The following is a 24101-nucleotide window of genomic DNA, read 5'->3' as shown; positions in this document are numbered from 1 at the left end:
TCTTTGCGTCTGTTCCTGAGCGTTTAAACTCATCCTTCTTCTGTCTCTCTCCCTCGCTCACCCTCTGTCTCTCTCTCTCTCTCCCTCGCTCTCTCTCTCTCTCTCTCTGTCTCTCTCTCCCTCTGTCTCTCTCTCTCTCTCTGTCTCTCTTTCCTCGTATATTAATGAGTCGTTAGAGAATCTTTGTAGCCGGTGGAGTTTAAAGGCCAAGTTTAATTTCCACCTCATCATAATGAGAAGAGTCTCACACACATACACATACACACACACACACACACACACACACACACACACACACACACAACTAGCAAACGAAAGAAAGCTAACCTAGCGAGCTAACCTCATGTCATCTCGGGGAGTTTTCCCCGCCACCGCTGCCTCTGACTTGCTCATTAGAGATAAATGTATAAGTTTAAAATTAATATCCTGAATGTTTATATTTCTGTAAAGCTGCTTCGTGACAAAGTCCAGTGTTAAAAACGTTATAGAAATAAAACTGAAGTGAAGTGAATAGCAGGCGTAGGGCGCATTGAGAGGGGCGGAGTCTTGGACAGAAGGCTGTCAGTCAAGCTGCTGATTAGAATATTAGGCCACACCCCATTCTGTCATTCTCAGATCAGCGTCACACTGTATAAGCTACTTATATTTATTATATTCAGAAAGAGTGGTGGTGTGTTTGTGTGTGTTTGTTTCGTAGCGTGTAAACGAGGAGTGGATTAGCGGAGACGAGCGGAGAACCGAAGCGTCGTTCCTGAGCTCGAAGGCCGTGGACTGCGCTGTTCCCCGACTCAGCAGCATGGCCTCCGACAGCGTGGACTTCCTGTCCGACCAGCAGCCGTACGCTAGATGGGAGATAAAAGTACGAAAGTGTGAAGCTCAGGAAACTGAATCAGTGGCTAATCAGCAGTTTCCCAGCTAAACATGCTAATATGGCTAGTTTTATGCTCCAGTGGTCAGTTATTGTTAGCAAATCTGATTTCTAAACGCTGCCTTTTTCATTTTTTTTTATTAGCGTAGTCGTCTCCACAGTTGGAAACAAGACGTCTCACTTAAGTCTCAGTTTTCGTCCGTCATTAGCTAGTTAGCTACGCTACAACGCTTCGGCTAACATAGTAGCTAACCCTTATGCTAATTAATAGATAAAATTTCAGAAAAGTTCCTGAAATTCTGAGTCACGGAGTTGCACGAGTTTTTCAGATAACGTTTGTCAGCTAATATTGCTAATGTGCTATGCTAATGTTTTTGGTGTCCTGATAGCACTGATAGCGTAGTTAGCACTGTTAGCATTGTTAGCATTTCTCACCTTGTTTAATTATAACATAGTTAGTGACTTTTTGAATGCTAACATCCTGCAAAAGTGTGAGGTTTTGACCTTAATCTCACTTCATTCTCTTCACCTCCAGGGTGTGTGTGTGTGTGTGTGTTTACGGTGTGTTATAAATGAGCGGCGTGTGATGGAGAGGATCATTAGCGTGAGTGTGTGTGTGTGTGAATGTGGAGCGGTTGGGAAGGTTAAGGGAAAGTCAAGAACACACTTCAGGTGAAATGGATCACTGACAGCTTCATCATCATCATCACCTCATTAATCTGTGTGAATCTCACACACCTTTTCCTTGTACGCTAATAACCAGCATATGTGGTGCTAGTTTTTCTTCGTCGTTTGTCATCTGAGATGCTAACATGGCTAATCCTGATGTATAACTCCGTTCTCATGGCCACACAAACCGTATATAGAACCTCAAATAAAGTTAAAAATCGCTAACGTAAGTAATCATCTGAGAGCTACAACAACGACAACAAGCTATTTACGTTTGTAGACGACTGAAAGTTCGGCTGCCATTTTTTTCCAAGCTGAAAATATGATGTCATTTCCAGTAAGAAAATGTAGCGAGCGTCGACACTGCTTGGTTTTTGCGGTGCATTGTGAGATTTTTTTTTTTATGGAGCTGGAAGGATTTTGCGATTGAGACAGCCCTTAAAATGGCCGACGCCCTGACGACTGACCTACTAGCGAGCTGATTGAGACGCAACCACGGTCTCTTCTTTCCTTTTAAAGACAGAACCACAATTTCAGTGACATTTAAATCAAGATTTTAGTCTAATCTAACGAGGGAGTGAAGCTAGCACGAAGCCGAGCGCATAACACGTAAATCACGCAGCTGAATGTCACACTGATTAGTGCGTTAGTTAGCTTTATAAGCTACATATATACAGTACAAAGCCACTACTGTCTCATTTCAACTACTAAAAAAATATTCAGGCCACGCCCACGAGCAACAACAGCAGCCGTTAGAACACGCCCACAAGCGACAAACTAACTTGTTAGCGTTATATTTAAGTGGAAAAGAAACGTAAGCGCACAAATCAGTTCAGGATTTAATCTGAACAGAGTTTTCATGAGGAAATCATTAGAAAGCTCTAAAACTAAAAATCCAGATTTAGAGGACGGCGTCAGATTAGCACACACAATGCTGAGAGGAAGTGGAACACACTGAACAGGAAGTTGTCTTCGGGTTTAGTGTGCTGTGTGAGGGAACGTTCAGCGGTGTGTGTGTGTGTGCGTGTGTGTGTGTCAGCACCTTTAATATACAATATCATCCTGTTTAAAATGTGAGCGCAGCGATGCGGGAAATAAGTTTCCCGTTCTGAGTGACAGGAGCGGAATCAGATTTACGACTGCAGATTAGACGTGACGTGACGTTGCTGTAAGGACATCAGTGACTTTAGAGATAATAATAATAATAAAGCAGAGTTATTATCCGTCTCTTCACTTTTCACACACAAAGCTGCTCACACAAAGTTTGTCAGCTAAAAATAAAAAATGCTACCTATGCTAATGCACCATGTGCCCTTTCTAACCTTCTCCCAGAGCGAACACCTGAACGGGATTCCTCCAGGCGTAACGCTCAGGTATCGTTTAAGATGAAGCTAGGAGAGAGAGTTGTGTAATGTAGGACGGCGTCACGGGGGCTACGGTATTAATAATGTTAGCATGTTCTTATGCTAAATGGAAGATAAAAACAGAACTTGGTCATGATGGAGACAAACACTAACGTGAAATATAACTATGATAATTTTATTAATTAGTTTAGATTAATTCGCCCTGTAACCTTCCACTGATTATGATTAGCGCACGTTTCTGGACATTTTCTGCACTTGAAGCTAGCACATGTGTGTGTGTGTGTGTGTGTGTGTGTGTTTTGGGAGATCCTCTGCAGATGAATAAGTGCAGTTTTGCACACACACAGAACTTATTCCTGACCGTTCAGACGTCTTCATGTGGACCGGGTTCAGAGATTTGGACGGGGGTTTAAGCGGTTCTGGTCCAGTCTGGAGCTCGGTGTCTCAGTCACTGCTAACCGCAGAGCTCTCATCAGTTTATCTGTGAAGCTGCGCACTTTCAGGAGGGCCGCGATTTCATTTCAGCAGTTTCTACAGATCCGGTGTTTCTACAGAACGAGTGACGAGACGAGAGAGAAACGTGGCACACGACCGTGAAGAGTGTGTGTGTGTGTGTGTGTGTGTGTGTGTGGACAGTTTGGGAAGGTCATAATCACATTTTTACTCCCATTCGACCCACACGTAGCACAAATTATATAACGCTGTTTTTTATTGTATTAGGTTCTTTTATCATGAAATTAATTCACCCTCTCTCTGTCTCTCTCTTTTTTCCTTTATTGGCCTCTTGCTCTCTCTCTCTCTCTCTCTTTCTCTCTCTGTCAAAGTCAAAAGGTTGCTTTACTGGCATGACAAATGTTAACATTTGTACTCTCTCTGTCTCTGTGTCTCTATCTCTCTCTTTCTCTCTGCCTCCCTCTCTTTCTTTCTCTGTCTCTCTCTCTCTCTCTGCCTCCCTCTTTCTCTCTGTCTCACTCTATTACTCTGCCTCTCAAATTCTAATTCTAATGAGCTTTATTGGTATGACATATTGTACAATGTATTGCCAAAGTATTTATATGGGTAAGGAATAAAACCTGAACAGAGAACAAATGATAAGATTAACAAGTGAAGAAAAACAAAAGAAAAAGGTACAGAACAAAAGGTTTCTCTCTCTCTTTCTCTCTCTCTCTCCCTCAGGTCTCTAATGATGGCAGTGTGTTCAGTAACAGGAAGGTGTTTACACTCTATGATGGCGTGTGTCAGCAGTGTTCACGCTCTGGAGACTGTAAATTAAAGGTAACGCACTTTAACAGTAAAGATCAGTGTATACACACACACACACACACAGAAACACACACCCCCCTTTATCGCTACATTAATAAATCACTGACCCTTCTTCAGACCATGTATCACTCCATCCATCCATCCGTCCGTCAGTTACTTCTGCCAGTTTCATGTCTCTCCTTCCATCCATCCTGCAATGAACTTTGCCATTTATCCATCTATCCATTTTATTAAATGTCCTGTCCTTCACTCCATCCCTCATTCCATCCCTCACTCCATCCCTCACTCCATCCATCCATGACCACACGGTTCAGTGTAAGTTCACCAGCACTGAAAGTTCAGTAGTGAAGAGGAAGAACCAGCTCATGTTTCCAGCAGTTCAACTACTAAATGTCATGTAAGAGCTAAACTACAGTGTGTGTGTGTGTGTGTGTGTGTGTGTGTGTGTGTGTGACCACAGCAATTTACCAATAATTACAATTATATATTTATTAAAGAACAGCTTGTCATACTTTTTATCCCTTTATAGGTACATTTACATGTTGCCTAATGTCCATGAAGCAAGTTAGTTCAATTTGTTTTTTATTTGTATAGCATTTTTCACAATTTAAACAATCCAGATTCAGATTTAGTTCCTCACCAGAATTTCTTTTTTCCTCTTTCTTGATGCTAATAAGACAAAAATGTACAATTAATAAAAATAATTAAATAAATTAAATAAATAAATATAGATTTAATGTTGAAAGTTTGGGATATTTTTTTTATACCCAAACTCTAATTGGAACATTTCCAGAACTTTGTCTCAGAGTTATCCTGATTGTTTCTTGGGCTTCATGGCGCTGTGTGTTTCGGTGTGTTCTCTAACAGACTCGGAGATCTTTCAGGAACAGGTGTGTTTATACTGAGATCATGTCACACTTTAATTACACACAGGTCGACTCCGTTCATCTCATTCTGTCACTTCTGATAGCATCAAAACTAATTTAGGGGCTTTACAGTGATGGGGGTGAATACTTACGCACTTTTTGTATTTGTAAATAATTGTAAACAGTGTTTTTTTTCCTGCACTTCAGTTTTATGGCTCTTTTCAGTTCCAGACTGTAAAACGACAGAGTGTGGGAAAAGTTCAAGGGGGGTGAATACTTGTGCAACACACAGTGTGTCTCTCTCTCTCTCTCTCTCTCTCTCTCTCTCTCTCTCTCAGGACAGGGTGTGTGTTATAGATGGAGTGTGTGTTGCTGACGGGGACGCGAGTGTGTCGAGTGTGTGTCTGATGTGTAACTCCACTGAATCGACACACAGCTGGAGTCTGAATGGTGGTAAAGTCTCTCTCTGTGTCTCACTCCATTATTCTGTTCATTCTCTTTCATTATTCAGTCTCTTCATCACCACCTTCCCTCTCTTCTTCCTCCTCATCCCAGAGAACCTGCCTCCCTCGCTCCTCGCCCCTCAGTCCGTCCTGCACTCGTTTATCGGCGAGGACTTTGTGTATCAGCTGGAGGCTCGGGATCCCGAGGGCTCGGACGTGTCCTTCCTGTTAGAGGCGGGGCCGAGCGCGGCGTCGCTCTCACGCTCAGGACTCATCACCCTGAGGGTCACGACCCCGGAAACACTGACGTTCAGCTTCACCATCACAGACGAGTGTCACGCTCACAGCACACACAGCCTGCAGGTGAGACACGCAGACAGACGGACAGATCGATACAAGGAGGAGGACACAGGAAAACAGAGTGACAGAGAGAGAGAAAATGAACAAGGAAAAAGAGGAGAATCAGCAGTGCGTGAAAGAGAGACGGACAGAGAGAGAGAGAGAGAGAAAGGGACAGAGAGAAAGGGACAGAGAGAGAGAAAAGGTGAACAAGGAAAAAGAGGAGAGAATCAGCAGTGTGTGAAAGAGACAGACAGAGAGAGAGAGAGAGAGAGAGAGAGAGAGAGAGAGAGAGAAAGAGAGACGGACAGAGTGAAAGAGATGGAGAGCGAGAGAAAAAGAGAGAAAAATTAACTTAGTAACCTATGAAATTAATAACTAAACGATTAATAACAAAATTAAATAAATAATAAAATTTAACTGATAAGTTATGAAATTAGTGCAGTAACATTAAATTAATTTAGCTTATTAATAACTTATTAAAATAAATTAACAATTTATTAAATTAGAACTTTGAAAAAACAACCTAAATTATGGTATTATTCGAATTAAATTTACTGAATAATGTGTTAAATTAATAATAATAATATTACAAATTATTAACAACTAAGTCATGAAATGAGTAACTTAAAATTAACTTGGTAACTTATTCAATTAATTTATGAAACAGCAACTTATAAAATTAACTTACTAAATTAACATAATTTATGAAATTTGTAACTTATTAAATTAACTGAGTAAGTTATGAAATTAGTAACTTATAAAATTAACTCAATTTATGAAATAGAGCTTAGAAAAAACTTAGTAAATGAACTTAATGAAATGAAATTAATTTATTAAATGAGTAACATATAAAATTAATTTACTAACTTGTGAAATTATTATGACATGATTTTTACTAAACGAGGCTGAAGGCAGATTGGATTTACTGTGATGTGTTGTGTGTTGACGTGTGTCTCAGGTGAGCGTGAGGCCGTGTGTGTGTATGAACGGCGGCTCGTGTGTGTCCGACGTTAGCCGTCCTGCCGGAAGCGGAGAGCACGTGTGTGTCTGTCCACCTGGTTTCCATGGTGACCTGTGCCAGGATGGGACGGATTTTTGCCGCTCAGGTCCCTGTGTTTCAGGAGTGTGTGTGAACCAGCGGGACGGATTCACCTGTGTGTGTCCAGACGGACTGACAGGTACATTCTTACACTTTTACACTGCGTTTTATTACAGTATACACTCTGTACCTGGGCTTTAAGCTTCCATTACCTGTTAGCTACATTAACGTTAGCCTTGGATTAGCCTGAAACGCAAAACTAACCAAACAATATACACCAAACATACCTGAGCTAATGAATTAATTCATAAGGAAATAATTCTGTGAAACTCTATTAATCTCTTTACTTTACTTTATAGCACTACTTTATTGAAATAGATGTAATTACAACATCACTATTGTTACTGTTTAACTCCTTTAAGCTACGCTGTTAAACTCTGTTAATAATGACAATCATAATCTTTATTTATTTATATAGCAAGTTTAAAATCTCTAATAAAGGATCAGGATTAGTTCAAATTGGTCAGCATTAGGTCTCTAGTGTTTACGTATATTTTTGAACGATGTGTTTAGACCTGTCCCCGTCCATGAACACGAGGCTCCGCCCCCAGAGTCTCTACTGGCCAGCGGAGTTCATCTAGCGTTAGCGATGAGTCTGTTTTGTTTCGCATTAGGAAAGATAACGTTACCTCATGATGAGATAAATACCTAGCTGTAGCATGACTCGACAGGAGACCCAAACACACGATACAGAGTTTAATGTGCTGTGTGTGTGTGTGTGTGTGTTACAGGGACGTCTTTCAGCCAATCAGAACACACCGTAGTGATCAGTTTAATGTATGTGTGTGTGTGTGTGTGTGTGTGTGTGAGAGAGAGAGAGAGAGAGAGAGAGATGAAGCGTAGTGTGAGTGATGTGACCGTGATATCGGAGCTCAGCAGGGAAGCGAGTTCTCCATCTCGTCTTCAGCTGGTTTTAAGTTGCAGTTTGTTTTTCGCTCGTTATTGCGGAGCTTTGACTGACGCGGCGAACTGCTGCGCTGGAACAGGGTTTATGAGAGACGCTGCAGGATGACCAGAGAAGGAAAAACCACAAAAGCACACATGAAAAAAACATAAGACCTGGACAGTTTGCTGTAGGCACGAGATGCTCCATCTGCCATTCTCTCTCTCTCCCTCTCTCCCTCCATCACCTTCTCTCTCTCTCCATCCCCTTCTCTCTCTATCCCCTCCTCTCTCCATCCCGCTCTCTCTTTCTCTGCCTCCCCCACACACACTCTCCATCTCTCTCTCTCTCTCTCTCTCTCACCATCCCTCTCTCCATCCCTCTCTCACACTCTCTCACACACTCCCTCTCTCCGTCCCTCTCTCTGTCACTCTCACTCACTCTCTCCATCCCTCTCTTTCTCTCTCTCTCTGCCCCTCCTACACACACACTCTGTCTCTCTCTCTCTCACCGTCCCTCTCTCCATCCCTCTCACACTCTCTCTCTCTCTCTCTCACTCACTCTCTCCACCCCCCCCCACACTCACTCTTTGTCCCTCTCTCTCTCTCTCACTCACTGTGTGTGTGTGTGTGTGTGTGTGTGTGTGCGTGTGTTATGCGACAGAAATAAACAGCACATGCAGTAAACCCTGGTATAAATCCAATGCATGACGCCACCACAGTTAATATCAAGTTTTTAATATGAGGCGTTGAATTAGAATTATATTTACACTCGAGAACAACGCTGTTCCTTCAACGACTTTACAGCGACCTGCTCAAAGACACTTACAGTTTAATCTCATCCTTAATCTTCTGAGTTTTCTCTGAACACAGCACCGACTGTGGCCTCGTAGTGACTTTCTGATATTGCAGAAGCACTTAATCACAGAAAAGCTGACATCTGAGAATTTGACTTAGGCTATGTTACGTGTATGAAAGCTCGCTAGACACAGACGTGGATGGTATTAGAGCTGGATTCCATTTTCCTCAGAAGTGTGAAGTCGGAATTTCAACCTCCGTGCGTTCGAGCTACAAAGTGGTGAAAATCACGGACACCTACATGTTCGTGTTTGGTTAGCATCGAGCTATCCAGCTAACTGTGCTCAGTGCTGTGTATTTATCTCAGAACACTGAAGTGTGGAGTCAGTGTTATAGATTTAACATTTATAGATTTAAATTTTAGGGGTTTTTTTGGTTTTCTGTTTTTTTTTTGTTGTGTATTTTGTTTTGTGTTAATAATTATGAATCTCCACGTGCAGAGTAAAGAACTCATTTCTAACCCGGTGATGTGTGTTAATGAGAAACGACAGAGCGAAGTGAGGTGGAGTTCACACACAAACTGTAGGGGTGGTGTTCTATTTTTTATGATACACTGTGTGATTGTGATGTGTGTAACGTCACTCAGCTCTGCTGTAGAAGGTTTACAGAACACACACACACACACACACTCCTGTGATGTTCTCTGAGGAGACAGAACCTCAGAATGAGTGTAAAACAGGGAGAACTCCCTGAACCTCCTGCTCACACACACAGTTTAAACAGAATAAAATCCCTCAGTCACACAGGGCTGTTAAATAAATACTTAATGATTGCTCTGTGTGTGTGTGTTTGTGTGTGTGTGTGTATGTGTGTGTGTGAGATGCAGGGCGGGTGTGTGAGGAGGATGTAGATGAGTGTGAGCCAGCGCCGTGTTTCACCAGTGTGAGGTGTGTAAACACCTTCGGCTCATTTACCTGTGGCAGCTGCCCTCCAGGTACACAGGGAGATGGCATCACCTGTACAGGTAAACCCTAAACCTTTAACCCTAACCCCTAAACCCTCCGGGTACACAGGGAGATGGCATCACCTGTACAGGTAAACCCTAAACCTTTAACCCTAACCCCTAAACCCTCCGGGTACACAGGGAGATGGCATCACCTCTACAAGTAAACCCTAACCCCTAACCTTAATCTCTAATCCATAAACCCTACCCACTAAACCCTAGCCCTGCAGGTGCATGTACCTGGACACTAGACATTGTAAATTAGGTGTGTGATTGAGATGCCGTGTGCACGATTCTAATTTGGCAGCTATACAGTTCCATGACTTGTTAGCAACATTAGCCTCGTAGCTCAGCTGCAGAACTAAAGAAACAAACTTCAGCATAAAAACTTGGATCTTGACAGACGAAACTACACCTCCAAGGTTATTAAGTGTGTGTGTTATTTTTATTTTATGTGTTGACTGGGAGTGGTGTGGACATGTTTTCCATTTCCACTGTGCACGCACTCTCTCTCTCTCTCTCTCTCTCACACACACACACACACACACACACAAACTCCACTTGGTTAATAATTGTTTTGACACTAATCTGTGTGTGAATGGAGCGAGGGTCGTGTCCTCAATCTCATCCTCCCTGCAGAAGGTTATACATCATACACCATGCACACTGTTATCAGTGTGTGTGTTCAGAGCTGCTCAAGTTTAAAAAGTTTCACTTCATCTCTGTAACATACACACACACACACACACTCATCTATACCAATAGCATTGTGTGTATTGATACGTATGAAACATTATTTGCTAGCTAAATGTTACACTTCTCTCTCTCTCTCTCTCTAGTTGACCTGGTCACTTCTTTACCTGCAGTTCGAGTCCACACTAACATGGCTGCCTCCCTTGGCCTGGCCTTAACCCCCTCCTCCAGCCCCACCTTGGACAACAGACAGATGATGAGTGGCAAGTGTCTCTCTGTTTGTGTGTGTGTATGTGTGTGTGTGAGATGCAGGGCGGGTGTGTGAGGAGGATGTAGATGAGTGTGAGCCAGCGCCGTGCTGGTTTTGTCCTAAATTTGCACAGATTAAAAAGCTTTAATTCTCTGTTTAATACCACACTATACAGTTTAGATTGTATAGAACAGTGTAGTGTATGGTGTAAATGTATGTGAAGTTACTTGTGGCCACCCATACTCGGAATTTGTGCTCTGCATTTAACCCATCCAAGTACGCACAGTAATGAACAAACAAACAAACACACACCAGGAGCAGTGGGCAGCCTTTTTTGCTGCGGCGCCCAGGGAGCAGTTGGGGGTTCGGTGCCTTGCTCAAGGGTCTCACCTCAGTCGTGGTATTGAGGGTGGGAGAAAGCGCTGGTCATTCACTCCCCCACCTACAATCCCTGCCAGACCTGAGACTCGAACCCACAACCTTCAGGTTCATCTTCGGGTTACAAGTCCGACTCGCTATCCATTAGGCCATGACTGCCCCCCTGCATGTATGGTGTGTAGTGTAGGGTGTGGTGTAGGTGTGCAGTATAGTGTGGGGTGTATGGGGTGTTGTGTAATGTATGGTGTAAGTTTAGGTGTGTAGTGTGCAGTGTAGGTGTGCAGTGTAGTGTATGGTGTCAGTGTAGGTGTGTAGTGCATGTGTAATGTGTGGTGTAGGTGTAGGTTTGCAGTGTAGTGTGTGGTGTCAGTGTGTAGTGTGCAGTGTAGCTGTGCAGTGTGTGTGGCGTAGGTGTGTAGTGTAGTGACCTTCAGGTTCACCTTTGGGTTACAAGTCCAACTCTCTATCCATTAGGCCACGACTGCCCCCTACATGTGTGGTGTAGGTGTGCAGTGTGTGGTGTAGGTGTGTAGTAGGTGTGTAGTGTGCGGTGTAGGTTTGTAGTGTGCGGTGTAGGTGTGTAGTGTGCGTGGTGTATGTGTTTTGTGTACTGTGTGGTGCATGGTGTGGTGTAAGTGTGTAGTGTGCAGTGTAGTGTGCGGTGTAGGTGTGTAGTGTGCGGTGTAGTGCGAGCGCCACCACGCTCCCTCCGATCCTCTAGCACTGCTCGACTGGTCCCACCATCTCTCAGGGTAGAAGGAAGGCATGCGTCGAGACTCTTCTCTGTTCTGGCACCAAGGTGGTGGAATGAACTTCCCCTAGATGTCCGAACAGCTGAGTCACTGGCAGTCTTCAAACGACGGCTAAAGACTTACCTCTTCATAAAGTACTTAAATTAGCACTTTCACCAAATAAAAAAAAATAAATTAATAAATAAAAATGGAAAAAAAAAAAAAAAAAAACCCTCCCCAACAGAGTTTTGGACTGATGGTATTCCTAGTTTGTGACCTAGTGGTGTATTTGGGGGCAGTCGTGGCCTAATGGATAGAGAGTTGGACTTGTAACCTGAAGGTTGTGGGTTCGAGTCTCAGGTCTGGCAGGGATTGTAGGTGGGGGGAGTGAATGACCAGCGCTCTCTTCCACCCTCAATATTATGACTGAGGTGAGACCCTTCAGGAAGGCACCGAACCCTCAACTGCTCCAGGTTCGCAGCAAAAAAAAAAAAAAAAGGCTGTCCACTGCTCTGTGTGTGCGCGCGCACTTGGATGGGTTAAATGCAGAGCACAAATTCCAAGTATGGGTCACGTCACTTCACTTTTGATAGACTTCAAAGCACTATTGTAAGTTGTGCTGGATAAGGGCGTCTGCCAAATGCCATGAATGTAAATGTAGTGCATGGTGTGTAGTGTAGATGTAGTGTGGTGTATGGTGTCAGTGTAGGTGTGTAGTGTATAGGGAAGTGGTAGCTCAGTGGTTAAGACATTGGACTCCTGATCGGAAAGTTGAGAGTTCAAATCCCAGCACCCGCAACTGCTCAGCTATATAAATGAGATCATTATAAGTCACTCTGGATAAGGGCGTAGTGTGTAGTGTGTGATGTAGGAGGGTGGTGTATAGGGAAGTGGTAGCTCAGTGGTTAAGACATTGGACTCCTGAGCAGAAGGTTGAGAGTTCAAATCCCAGCACCCTCAACTGCTCAGGTGGCAGTGTAGTGGGTGTGTGCGCTGCAGGTGTCAGTGTAGTGGGTGTGGGTGTGCTGCAGGTGGCAGTGTAGTGGGTGTGTGTGCTGCAGGTGTCAGTGTAGTGTAGTGTAGTGGGTGGGTGCGCTGCAGGTGTCAGTGTAGTGTAGTGGGTGTGTGTGCTGCAGTTGGTAGTGTAGAGGGTGTGTGTGCTGCAGGTGTCAGTGTAGTGTAGTGGGTGTGTGTAGTGTAGTGGGTGGGTGCGCTGCAGGTGGCAGTGTAGTGTAGAGGGTGGGTGCGCTGCAGGTGGCAGTGTAGTGTTGTGGGTGGGTGCGCTGCAGGTGGCAGTGTAGTGTTGTGGGTGTGTGCGCTGCAGGTGGCAGTGTAGTGTTGTGGGTGTGTGCGCTGCAGGTGGCAGTGTAGTGTAGAGGGTGGGTGCGCTGCAGGTGGCAGGGTGTGTGTAGTGTAGTGTAGTGGGTGGGTGCGCTGCAGGTGGCAGTGTAGTGTAGAGGGTGGGTGCACTGCAGGTGGTGGGTGGGTGCGCTGCAGGTGGTGGGTGGGTGCGCTGCAGGTGGCAGTGTAGTGTGGTGGGTGGGTGGGTGCGCTGCAGGTGGCAGTGTAGTGTAGTGTGGTTGGTTGGTTGGTGGGTGGGTGGGTGGGTGCGCTGCAGGTGGCAGTGTAGTGTGGTGGGTGGGTGGGTGCGCTGCAGGTGGCAGTGTAGTGTGGTGGGTGGGTGGGTGCGCTGCAGGTGGCAGTGTAGTGTGGTTGGTTGGTTGGTTGGTGGGTGGGTGCGCTGCAGGTGGCAGTGTAGTGTAGTGTGGTGGGTGCGCGGGTGCGCTGCAGGTGGCAGTGTAGTGTAGTGTGGTGGGTGCGCGGGTGCGCTGCAGGTGGCAGTGTAGTGTAGTGTGGTGGGTGCGCGGGTGCGCTGCAGGTGGCAGTGTAGTGTAGTGTGGTGGGTGCGCGGGTGCGCTGCAGGTGGCAGTGTAGTGTAGTGTGGTGGGTGCGCGGGTGCGCTGCAGGTGGCAGTGTAGTGTAGTGTGGTGGGTGCGCGGGTGCGCTGCAGGTGGCAGTGTAGTGTAGTGTGGTGGGTGGGCGGGTGCGCTGCAGGTGGCAGTGTAGTGTAGTGGGTGTGTGTGCTGCAGGTGGCAGTGTAGTGTAGTGGGGGGGTGTGCTGCAGGTGTCAGTGTAGTGTAGTGGGGGGGGTGTGCTGCAGGTGTCAGTGTAGTGTAGTGGGGGGGGTGTCAGTGTAGTGTAGTGGGGGGGGTGTAGTGTAGTGTGTGCGCTGCAGGTGTCAGTGTAGTGGGTGTGTGTGCTGCAGGTGTCAGTGTAGTGGGTGTGTGTGCTGCAGTTGTCAGTGTAGTGGGTGTGTGTACTGCAGTTGTCAGTGTAGTGTAGTGTAGTGTAGTGGGTGTGTGTACTGCAGTTGTCAGTGTAGTGTAGAGGGTGGGTGTGCTGCAGGTGGCAGTGTAGTGGGTGTGTGTGCTGCAGGTGGCAGTGTAGTGTAGTGTAGTGGGTGTGTGTGCTGCAGGTGTCAGTGTAGTGTAGTGTAGTGTAGAGGGTGTGTGTGCTGCAGGTGTCAGTGTAGTGTAGTGTAGTGGGTGGGTGCGCTGCAGGTGTCAGTGTAGTGTAGTGGGTGGGTGCGCTGCAGGTGTCAGTGTAGTGTAGTGGGTGTGCTGCAGGTGTAGGGTGTGTCAGTGTAGTGTAGTGTGTGTGTAGTGTGTGTGGTGTAGGTGTGTGGTGTAGTGTGTGTGGTGTAGGAGTGTAGTGTGTAGTGGTGTGTGGTGTATTGTGTAGTGTAGGTGTGTGTAGTGTAGTGTGTAGTGTAGGTGTGCAGTGTGTAGTGGTGTGTGGTGTATTGTGTAGTGTAGTGTGTAGTGTAGTGTAGTGTGTGTGTGCTGTAGGTGTGTGTAGTGTAGTGTAGTGTAGTGTAGTGTAGTGTGTGTGTGGTGTAGGTGTGCAGTGTGTCAGTGGATTTTATGGCAGTGGTGGTAGTTTTTCATCCAGCAGCAGCGATAGTTAAGAGTTGATCATTTCTAAGCCAGTGCACACTGGTGCCATCTGGTGGTCAAACGCATGAAGTGCACACAGTCCTGTACTGCAGGCTATAGCGGGGTTTGGGCCATAAATTCATATTACTCATAAACAATAAAGGCAACTGGCAATGCTAAAGAATGCTGTATAACAAAAACACAATGCCTTTACAGTATACACAATACACACAAACTCATTCATGGACATTTAAGCCACACACAGTTCCTCACTCCCTGCTTCACACAGCAGGATCATGTGGGTTTAACTGACGTGTGAAACGTGTGAGGCTTTCATTCTGCTTGTTGAGTTGCTTATTCTGAGTTTATTTGTTGACACAGGGATTTTTCCCCTCGTTTTGTTCGCTGGTTCAAAAAATATCACAATCACAAATTCAGTCAAAATCGCTGCTACCTGGAAGGACCGCTGTTACACGTGCTATTGGTTTACGTTTCGTTTAAATCGGTTTCCAGTGCAGTTACGTGGCTGTGTGCCGAAGCCAAGCTTCAGACGTCAGTGGTGACGTGTTTATGGCAGATGACATGGAGCACTGACGGAGTGTTTTAATCACTACAAAGCACACACGTGTTATTGTTACTCTCTGAGAGGATCGATTCTGCTTCAGCACAGAAGTTTTTAATTTCTCACGATGGTGGAGTGTTGTGTGACGGCTTTTCAGGGAAATAACCTTCATTTTCCGTGGATTTGACATCACACTTTCTGTGTGTGTGTGTGTGTGTGTGTGTGTGTGTGTGTGTGTGTGTGAGGAGCAGAACGAGGGCGTTGTGTGCGTTTTGGTTCCTCTCAGCTCTCAGACCGCTCTCACTCTCCACCCGCATTATTACACCTTACACAAACACGCCAGGAAGTGTGTGTCGCTCGGCTAATGGCTCTCTGAAGGACCCTCTTTGTTCCCTCATTTCTTCTCCTCTGAAGGTTAAGAGTGTGACATACACTTAAATCCCTGTGTCCTAATTGAAACTGGAATTGGAACGAGGCCGGCCTGCGCTGCACGACAGGAAAGAATATTTTTGTTCTTTCTTTATAAAACGCGAGATCTTCTCAGAAAAGGAGGTTTTATAAAAGCTTTAATGTTAGTGTGAAGGGTTAAAGGTCTCTCTCTCACTCACACTCACACACACACACACACACACACTCACACACACTCACACACACTCACACACACTCACACACACTCACACACACAGAGCAGCTGAATTTCGATCATTACAGGTAAAAGGCTTTTAGTCTTTATTCAGCGTTACACAATAGAGAGCGTTCTGCACCTTTTAGAAGCTGAAGCTAAAAAACTCACTGATGAAACTCACTTTGTTCAAGAAATAAACTGAAATGTTCTGCAAAAAGATAAAATATTTAAATAGATATTTTTTTTTCTTTTTTTAATGCCTCGTTTTTCATTGTAGAATTTTTGATGTATATTTTTTCTTAGCTTTTTTTTTTTTGCTGCGCTTTAAATTTTGTCATTTTATTTATATATCGTTTGCTTTGTTTGTTTTTTTTTATTATTATTTTGCTGAAATGAAAGAAACCAGGTGAAAAGCGAGACGTTCTTGAACAGTTTCTACAATAGCTCACTAATAACACACTTTTGTTATTTTAAACGATAAAAGCAATACTGTTGTGAAATCAGTTTTAACTCCTGCGTGCACGACGTTTTTACATGTTCATGTTTTTTCTTCAGAACTCGAGGTTAATGAGAACGCGGCCGGGCTGGAAATGAATACGCGGAGAGAGGAAATGAGCCGGAAGCTCAGGGTAAATCCAGCAGGATTAGTGCAGATCTTACTGAAAGTGAACAGAACGAGACGCGGCTGACTGACACACACACACACACAGAGAGAGAGAGAGAGAGAGAGAGAGAGAGAGAGAGAGAGAGAGACGCTGCACTGCATGTGACGCAGATTAAGTTCTGCTTCTGCCACTAAAAAAAACCGTGGTCAAAGGCTGACACTGTTTATTTACCGTATACCAAAGTGCCAAAGTACCAAGTAAGGTTGCGCGGTGAACCGGTACTACGACAGTATCGCGATACTAAAGCTTCAAAATACCGGTGATATCGCCCTATTTTTAAATGGTAATATAGTAAATACGGTAGTACCGTAAGTAATGTTGTATGTGAGGCAGTTAACACTTTTACGTTAAGACGGATACGCTGCGCTAGCGTAGGAGTTCAGCAATACAAACGGACAGATTCCTCCACTAGCTCAAACTCGGTGCAACAACAGACGCAGAGAGAACAGACAGGAAGTGACACCGAAATATTTATTCAGTCAATAACGAGGAGAAACCAAACTCGTACTGTAAACTCAGTGTCGTGTGGCCAAAAAGTTACAGCAGGGGTGCACAAAGAGTGTGTGATGAACTGAAAGACGGCATGTTTGTTTGGGTAGTGTGTGTGTGTGTGTGTGTGTGTGTGTTGTTTAAATAATGAATAACTGTTGTTGCAGTTGTCACCCAAACCCCAATTACAGCTCAGTGGAACCGAATGGGTTTTAACTCCCAGGTAACATCTCACCTGAGCTTTGTGTGTGTGTGTGTGTGTGTGTGTGTGTGTGTGTGTGTGGAAGTCAGGAACATACACACCCTTTCTCACACTAGTAAGCAAATGTGTTATGCTGCACGTTTGTTCATTATCACATGTTGGTGAAAGTGAATGCGAGCTCTACCTCAGGCTGGGCTTTTTACTGTTATGTTTGGTAATTAGTATTTCTGGAAGGTTCTTCTGCTCGGCTGTGGAACGTTATTAGTGCAAGTGCTCACGATCATCTGTTATTATAGTTAATTATATTAATAATATTAATGCACTGAGCGCGGTGTGAATATGAGCTAAACGCATGAACACACAGCATTGTGTTAGTGCTGTGTTCACTGTAGTGGTGTGTTCCAGGTGTTCCCGGTGGGACCGGTTTTCCCGTCGCGCACAGCGACTCGTCCTCGTGTGCCACGAGGCCGTGTTTTCCCAGAGTTCAGTGTTTCACCCTGCGGCCCCCCCACACCGGCTACGTGTGTGCTCGCTGCCCACCTGGTTACCACGGCAACGGGCGCACCTGCACCAAAGCCCCCAAACACCCAGGTGAGACCGCTCGCGTCCAAACTTTCAGCTTTTTACTAAACGTGGAACGACGACGACGCTTTGGAGACGATCAGCACTTCCTCCTTTCTTTCTCTGTTTGCTCCCTTCTTTATTTCCTTCTTCCCTTCTTCTCCCTTCTTTTTGTCCTCCCTCTGATAGTTTCCTTCTTTTCTCCCCTTATCACTATTTGCTCCCTTCCTTCATTCCTCCTTTCATTTCTACCATCACTCCATCCTTTCCTTCCTCTATTTCTGCACAATATTGTTATATTCATGTTCTCTCTCTTTCTTTTTCCCTCCTTCTATCCCTGAGTCTTTTCCTTGTTTATTTATTCCTCTTTTCTTCCTCCTTTTTTCCATCCCTCTCTGCTTTCCCTTCTATTTCATTTTTTCCCCTCCATTTCCAGAACATCATCATGTTATATTCATGCTCTCTCTCTCTCTCTCTCTATCTATATATATATATATATATATATCTCCTGCATGTGCTTTCTACATCTATCCTTTTATTGCAAAAAAAATTCCTTCTTTCTCTTCTCTCTTCATTCCTGTATATTTATTCCTCCCTTTTTTTTATCACATTTCTTTCTTCCATCTCTCCTGCCTCCCTTCTTTCTGTCTCTATCTCCTTCTCTGTCTGATTCTCTTCTTCTTTTCTCCTCTCTTGGTCCATCTCTCCTAATCGCCCTTGCTTATCCTCTGCATTTTAACCATCACTCCATCCCTCCCTCTTTTAACTCTTCTCTTTACATCCCTTCCTGATTCTACAGGCAAAACATCATGTTGTATTCATGCTTGCGCTCTCTCTCTCTCTCTCTCTCTCTCTCTCTCTCTCCCCCTCCCCTTAATGAACCCTACTCTGAGTGTAGTGCACTTGAGGTTAGTGGAAGTCGCTCTCTCGCTCCGCCTGACTGAGTGGTAGACGTGTTCAGCTGCTGTCTCTCCTCTAATTGGTCGACCTTTTACACTTCAGGACCACAGGGATTAAAATACATATTTAATAAAATATAGAAATGTTCAGCACACAAACACACACACACACACACACACACACACACACACGCCTCACTGAAGGAACTCTAACAGGAAGGAAAAAAAGAAAAGTTGCGGAGAGGACATTCTGACACGATCACACGAAAACGCTTCACGAGCATTTTTAAAAACCCGCGTACTGAAATTTTCATCTCATCCTTTTTTTCTTTTTCAGTTCCTCCTCCGAGTCGTGGCGGCACACACCGTTTACCCGACACCTCTCCGAAATCCCCCCATCTCCATTTACCCTCCCGACAACCGGGGCGAGTCCGGGTCAGGCCCCGCCCCCTGTCCACACCGCCAATCACAATAAAGGGCTCAGCGGTACTCGAGTCTCGACACGCTCGCACGCACCTCGACGGCTTCAAACTGTTCTCGAGAGGATTTGTGGGCGGGACCATGAAAGTCACTCAGCAATCGCCACGGAAACCGCACCTTGCATCAACCGCAGTGACCTTTGACCTGTCAGAGTCATCTGCAGACGGGGAGACGGAACAATTCGCAGTGGCTGATTCCAACGATCTTCAGCTGCCGTCGCTGGTGAGGCGGAGCCAAACCCACAAAGACAGAACGGTGAGCTGTGGGGGCGTGGCCTGTTTCGCAGGTGTGCAGTGTGTGGGAGAGGAAACGCTCAGGTGTGGCAGGTGTCCATCAGGATACACAGGAGACGGAAGGACATGCCGAGGTAAAACACACTCAGACTCAGAAGCGTGTTCTGTCTGTAATTCATCATCTCCACATCCACCGAGCCTCAGGATGTTATTTATCTGTGTGCGTGTGTGTGTGTGTGTGTGTGTGTGTTAGCCATATGCAGACACAGGTGTGCTCAGAACATGGAGTGTGTAGCGCCCAACACCTGTCACTGTAAAGCAGGATACACAGGACTGCACTGTCAGACAGGTAACACACACACACACACACACACACACACACACACACACACACACACACACTATTGTAAAGTGAAGATGTGTGGAAAGACAACTCTTGACAGAGACGTTCCTTCGTTCCATCCCGTCCACACAAACACTCTTCCTGCTTTGGTACCTGAGCAGTAGTTCCACTTCCTCATCACTACACACATCAATCCTCCTGTTTATCTGAACTGTTAGAACGTTCGCTGATGTTTTAATGCGTTTCTTCTCCAACGCTCAGTACGCAGCTCTTTCCGTTATTGTTACTGCGTGCTGTAGAGCTCGTCTGGACGGGGTCTCAGTTCGCTAGCCGAGTTTAACATCGCCCTCATCAGGAGCTTCTCCGCCCTCGTGTCCTTGTGAGGTCGTTTTACAAGCGAACTCCTGGAGAACATTATTCACAGGAACATTCTTCATGAACAGTCGGAGACACAGAGAGAGATGGATGTGTGCGTTTTCCTCATTTATCTCTCCTCCTGATGGTCAGATTAATGACAGCAATAAGGGATAAATCCAGCCAAATGTGATAGAGAACAGAGAGAGAAGCGTAAAGGAGAAAGACACGCGCCGACTTTAACGATTATTAATTCTCTTTGGTTTTGATACTTGTTCATTTGGCTGATCATGGAACAGCTAGGGCTTTTCACCCTGATGTGAATATGTAAGTGATGTGTTAAAAAAAAAAAAAAAAAAAACGTGTGTGGTGCTGTTATAGGAAAATAATCCACGCTGTGGTGGGGTAGTTAAGTGGAGCTACGTCATTATTTGCGCAGGGAAAGTTTCTGGTATTCAGAGTCGGGTTACGCAGACCACCGCCTTTAAACCTTTAAAGAAAAACACTTTAAACGTGAGACTTACAGCATGAAGCCAAATCTATAGCGATGTCCACTTGATCCCTCCTCACCTAGTGCACTTCACTGGAGCTGATGGAGCAGCAGGACAGCTCTCAGGATTCACTTTCCCTCCATTTATCTCTCCGCCTCATGGTCAGCGATTCGGCCTTCTGACCTGTCCATCCATCAACACACACACACACACACACACACACACACACACACACACACACAGTTTTACCTCCACACTCCAGCCATTTCTCTTCATTACTGTCTCTCTCTCTCTGTGTTCCAGCCACATGTCTTCAGAAGTGTGTAAATGGAGGAGTGTGTGTTGGGGCGAAGTGTCACTGCAGTCCTGGCTGGCAGGGTACAGCATGTCAAACACGTGAGGACCTACACACACACACACACACACACACACACACACACAGAGTTACAGTTGTGAGGTTTTTCAGTAACTCTGACAGACTGAAGTGCTGTTATTATGGGATGTTTTTTTTTTTTTTTTTTTTTTTTTTCTTCCACAGCGGTCTGTGAGCAGAAGTGTGTGTTCGGTGGCCGGTGTGTGAAGCCCAACGTGTGTGCATGCAGGACAGGATACACAGGACCAACATGTGCTAGAAAGGTACAATACACACATCTGCACACACACGCAAGTATTAATTATCAATGCTAAGGTTTGCTCTGCAGTGCTACAAGTCTTTTAATTGTTCCAGCGACCAGTAAGAAAATAAATAAAGAGCTAAAAGAAAGACGCAGAAAATTTCGTTTGTGGATCCTTTTGCCTTATTATTACTTTTAGCACACAATTAACTCCATAGTGAGAAAAGTATCTTACCTGTGTTCATTTCTCCTTCCCTTTCCTCTAGCGTCCTATAGGTCACGGCTGAAGAAGGGGGCGGAGCCTGTAAAGAAGACACGTTATCACACATGGCTAATTCACATCTATTTATTTATGCATTAGATAGTGTAGGTTTTACATTATTCTCAGCGAGACACCTGTATTACCCATGATGCACTGCGAGCGGTGTCCTGAATTTAACAGGCAGATAAAGAAATGTTGGACGTGGCTTTTCTTTTCTTTTTTTTACAGAGTTACAATAAATGCCTTTTTATAAATACACATTTACAGTGTGTGTGTGTGTGTGTGTGTGTGTGTGTGTAATAAATGAATATGAAATACCTGACCTTGGAAAACTGAGTGATTTCGGTTAATCTGACACTGTTCTACTCTCTTCAATCACAAAACTCAGTGCAGGACCGGATTCTGAGAAACCGCTAGAACAGTCAGAACCCATCAGTACCGCTGTAGCGATTCAGTGCGGGTCGCGACGTACTGCTTCACTAATTCTCAGAACAATTCAAGTGTAATTTTGCACATCGTCGACCCGAACAGTGGGTAAGTGTTCAGAAATACAGCGACAGAAAAAGCTTTTTTTAAAAAAAAAACCCTTTATCACCTGAAATGCCCTGAAGAACCGCACCGAGGACACGATCACACCAGGGCTCCTTTCACCAGGACTGAACACTGTTCAGACTGCAGCTGCCTCACAACACGCTCTGTTCTATTGAGAACGCTGCAGGTGGAAGGTCATGAACCTTTGAGAAAACCAGAACCTGTTCTTTATTCCTGCTCTTTTCTTCTCAAGCTCTCCTCATTTTTCCTTCTTCATTCTAAATAACACAACTCAAGCACTCTTCTCTCTGAAGTGCACACTACACACTCCGCTATACAGAAATGACATCACAGCACTGAGACTCCACGACAGAGCAGAACAGGATCTGTGTAAGTATTCTGAACTCTGCAGTAGTAACTGACACCAGCTGGAAGCCCCGCCCCCTTCTCTCCATCTCACATTAGTAATATCTCGTCATGACACGATTTTCACGTTTAAAAGATAAGCTGACGCAGCATCCTCGCTTTCTGTCACAGTAAATGGAGAACGTTTTGAGTTTATTAATGTGAAATAAAATCCAGCAGTGTGTGTTCCACTTAGCGAACGCTACACACACATACAGCTAACGTACGTTAAACAGCGCGATTAGGGATGCCGACGAAAAATCTCACACACAATGGTCAAAAACAGCACCTTCAGTTCTCAAAAGAGACGAAAACACTGACCCGAAAAGATTAAATATCCTACGACGAAGTACCAAATCTAACACTTAGTAAATAATGTTAATGCTGATGATAATTAGAAAGTGACTGAACACGCTGGTTTGTTTTTTTCAGCAGTGAAAATGTTGGTCACGCAGACATTAAACAACTGATCTGTGAAAGGATTATACAGTAAATGTACTGATAGTGTTTACTGCGTATTACTGCAGAGTCATATTAAATATTATTCCACACTCCTGTACTGTCCTTAACCCTGAACCGGTGTTTTTTAGGCTAGCAACAGTTCTGAACGATTAAATCAGGAATTTTTAAATAGAAAATTGCGATCAGGGAAAAATTCAATATCACACAAGCCTCCTCAATATCACACACACTTCATTTCTGTGGTTCTGGTGCATCACCTGGATATTAACGGCACAAACTCTCTCTCTCTCTCCGAGTGTCCTGAAGCGAACACACTGCTGCGTGACCGGTTTGAGACGCGGCCGTTCCTCTACACACTACCAACACTGAACCATACAGCCACAAGGACAAAAGAAATGATTTTCACTGATAGAACATGTTCTCTAAGCCAGAGGTAAAGCTGCTGAGATCCTTCAGGGTCGTCATTATTACACTGTGTGTGTGTGTGTGTGTGTGTGTGTGTGTGTGTGTGTGTCTACAAGAGGGTTAGTAAAGCAAACAGCACAATTTATTCGTCGGCTTCAGAATATTTGTGTGTCTGTGGTGTTGGTGTGTCAGTGAGTTGCATCACCAACACACACACACACACACACACACACACACAATCACTGACACACACACAGGGGAAATGAGCGGAGGAACACAACTCATTAGCACAGTGAACACACACAAACATGTAAGAATGGAGAGAACAGAGACAGTGCAGTGACTCGGTGAAGAGATGTGGTGATGACAAGTGCATGATGGGAAGGAATGACAAGGGAAGATAGAGAGAGACAGAGAGGGGGAGGGAGAGAGAAAGAGAGAGAGAAAAGGTAGAGAGGGAGGTAGAGAGGTAGAGAGGGAGAGAGAGAGGGAGAGAGAGAGGGAGGGAGAGAGAGAGCGAGAGAGAGAGAGGGAGGTTGAGAGGGAGGGAGAGAGAGAGAGAGAGAGCGAGAGAGAGAGAGGGAGGTTGAGAGGGAGGGAGAGAGAGAGCGAGAGAGAGAGAGGGAGGTAGAGAGGGAGGGAGAGAGAGAGAGAGACTAAAATTTAGTTTCCTGTCACTGAGATGTGTTCAGGAGTGTTAGCAAACCGTGATAGTATGGTGTGTGTGTGTGTGTTTTTACATGTTTTATATTTTCGCTCTAAACTCGGCCCTTTCATCAGAACTACATATAATCAGAATTTAATCTACAGCCGCGTGAGAAGCACGATTTAACATCATGGTTACCATAGAAACGAGAAGCGCAGCTAATGCTAGCTCAGCAGTGTTCACTCACCTCACATCTGATCACTAATGAACTTAAGGAGAGCAGAGAT

The 24101-nt window shown here is 44.9% G+C and overlaps 1 protein-coding gene and 1 long non-coding RNA gene across 2 annotated transcripts; one reads left to right on the top strand and one right to left on the bottom strand.

The window, feature by feature from the left end:
• Nucleotides 1–314: 314 nt before the first annotated feature.
• Nucleotides 315–21653, top strand: LOC113524275 (von Willebrand factor D and EGF domain-containing protein). The gene is made up of 12 exons (XM_053229491.1): nucleotides 315–859; nucleotides 4078–4176; nucleotides 5369–5836; nucleotides 6774–6993; nucleotides 9481–9618; nucleotides 10437–10553; nucleotides 17534–17719; nucleotides 18926–19435; nucleotides 19555–19650; nucleotides 20793–20885; nucleotides 21028–21125; nucleotides 21370–21653. Exons 1-12 carry the CDS (start codon nucleotides 797–799, stop codon nucleotides 21388–21390), a joined length of 2109 nt encoding a protein of 702 aa, XP_053085466.1. The 5' UTR covers nucleotides 315–796; the 3' UTR covers nucleotides 21391–21653.
• On the bottom strand, nucleotides 5691–21512 carry LOC128317464 (uncharacterized). The gene is made up of 4 exons (XR_008300988.1): nucleotides 21339–21512; nucleotides 20523–20893; nucleotides 7773–7915; nucleotides 5691–5830 (listed from the first exon to the last, which is right to left on the bottom strand). It is a non-coding gene; the product is annotated as an uncharacterized LOC128317464 (long non-coding RNA).
• Nucleotides 21654–24101: the final 2448 nt, after the last annotated feature.

This window comes from Pangasianodon hypophthalmus, chromosome 25 (genome assembly GCF_027358585.1).
Source record: "Pangasianodon hypophthalmus isolate fPanHyp1 chromosome 25, fPanHyp1.pri, whole genome shotgun sequence".
Taxonomy (NCBI): Eukaryota; Metazoa; Chordata; class Actinopteri; order Siluriformes; family Pangasiidae; genus Pangasianodon; species Pangasianodon hypophthalmus.
Note: the sequence above shows the minus strand (reverse complement) of the source record. Positions and strands in the feature narration are given on the sequence as shown.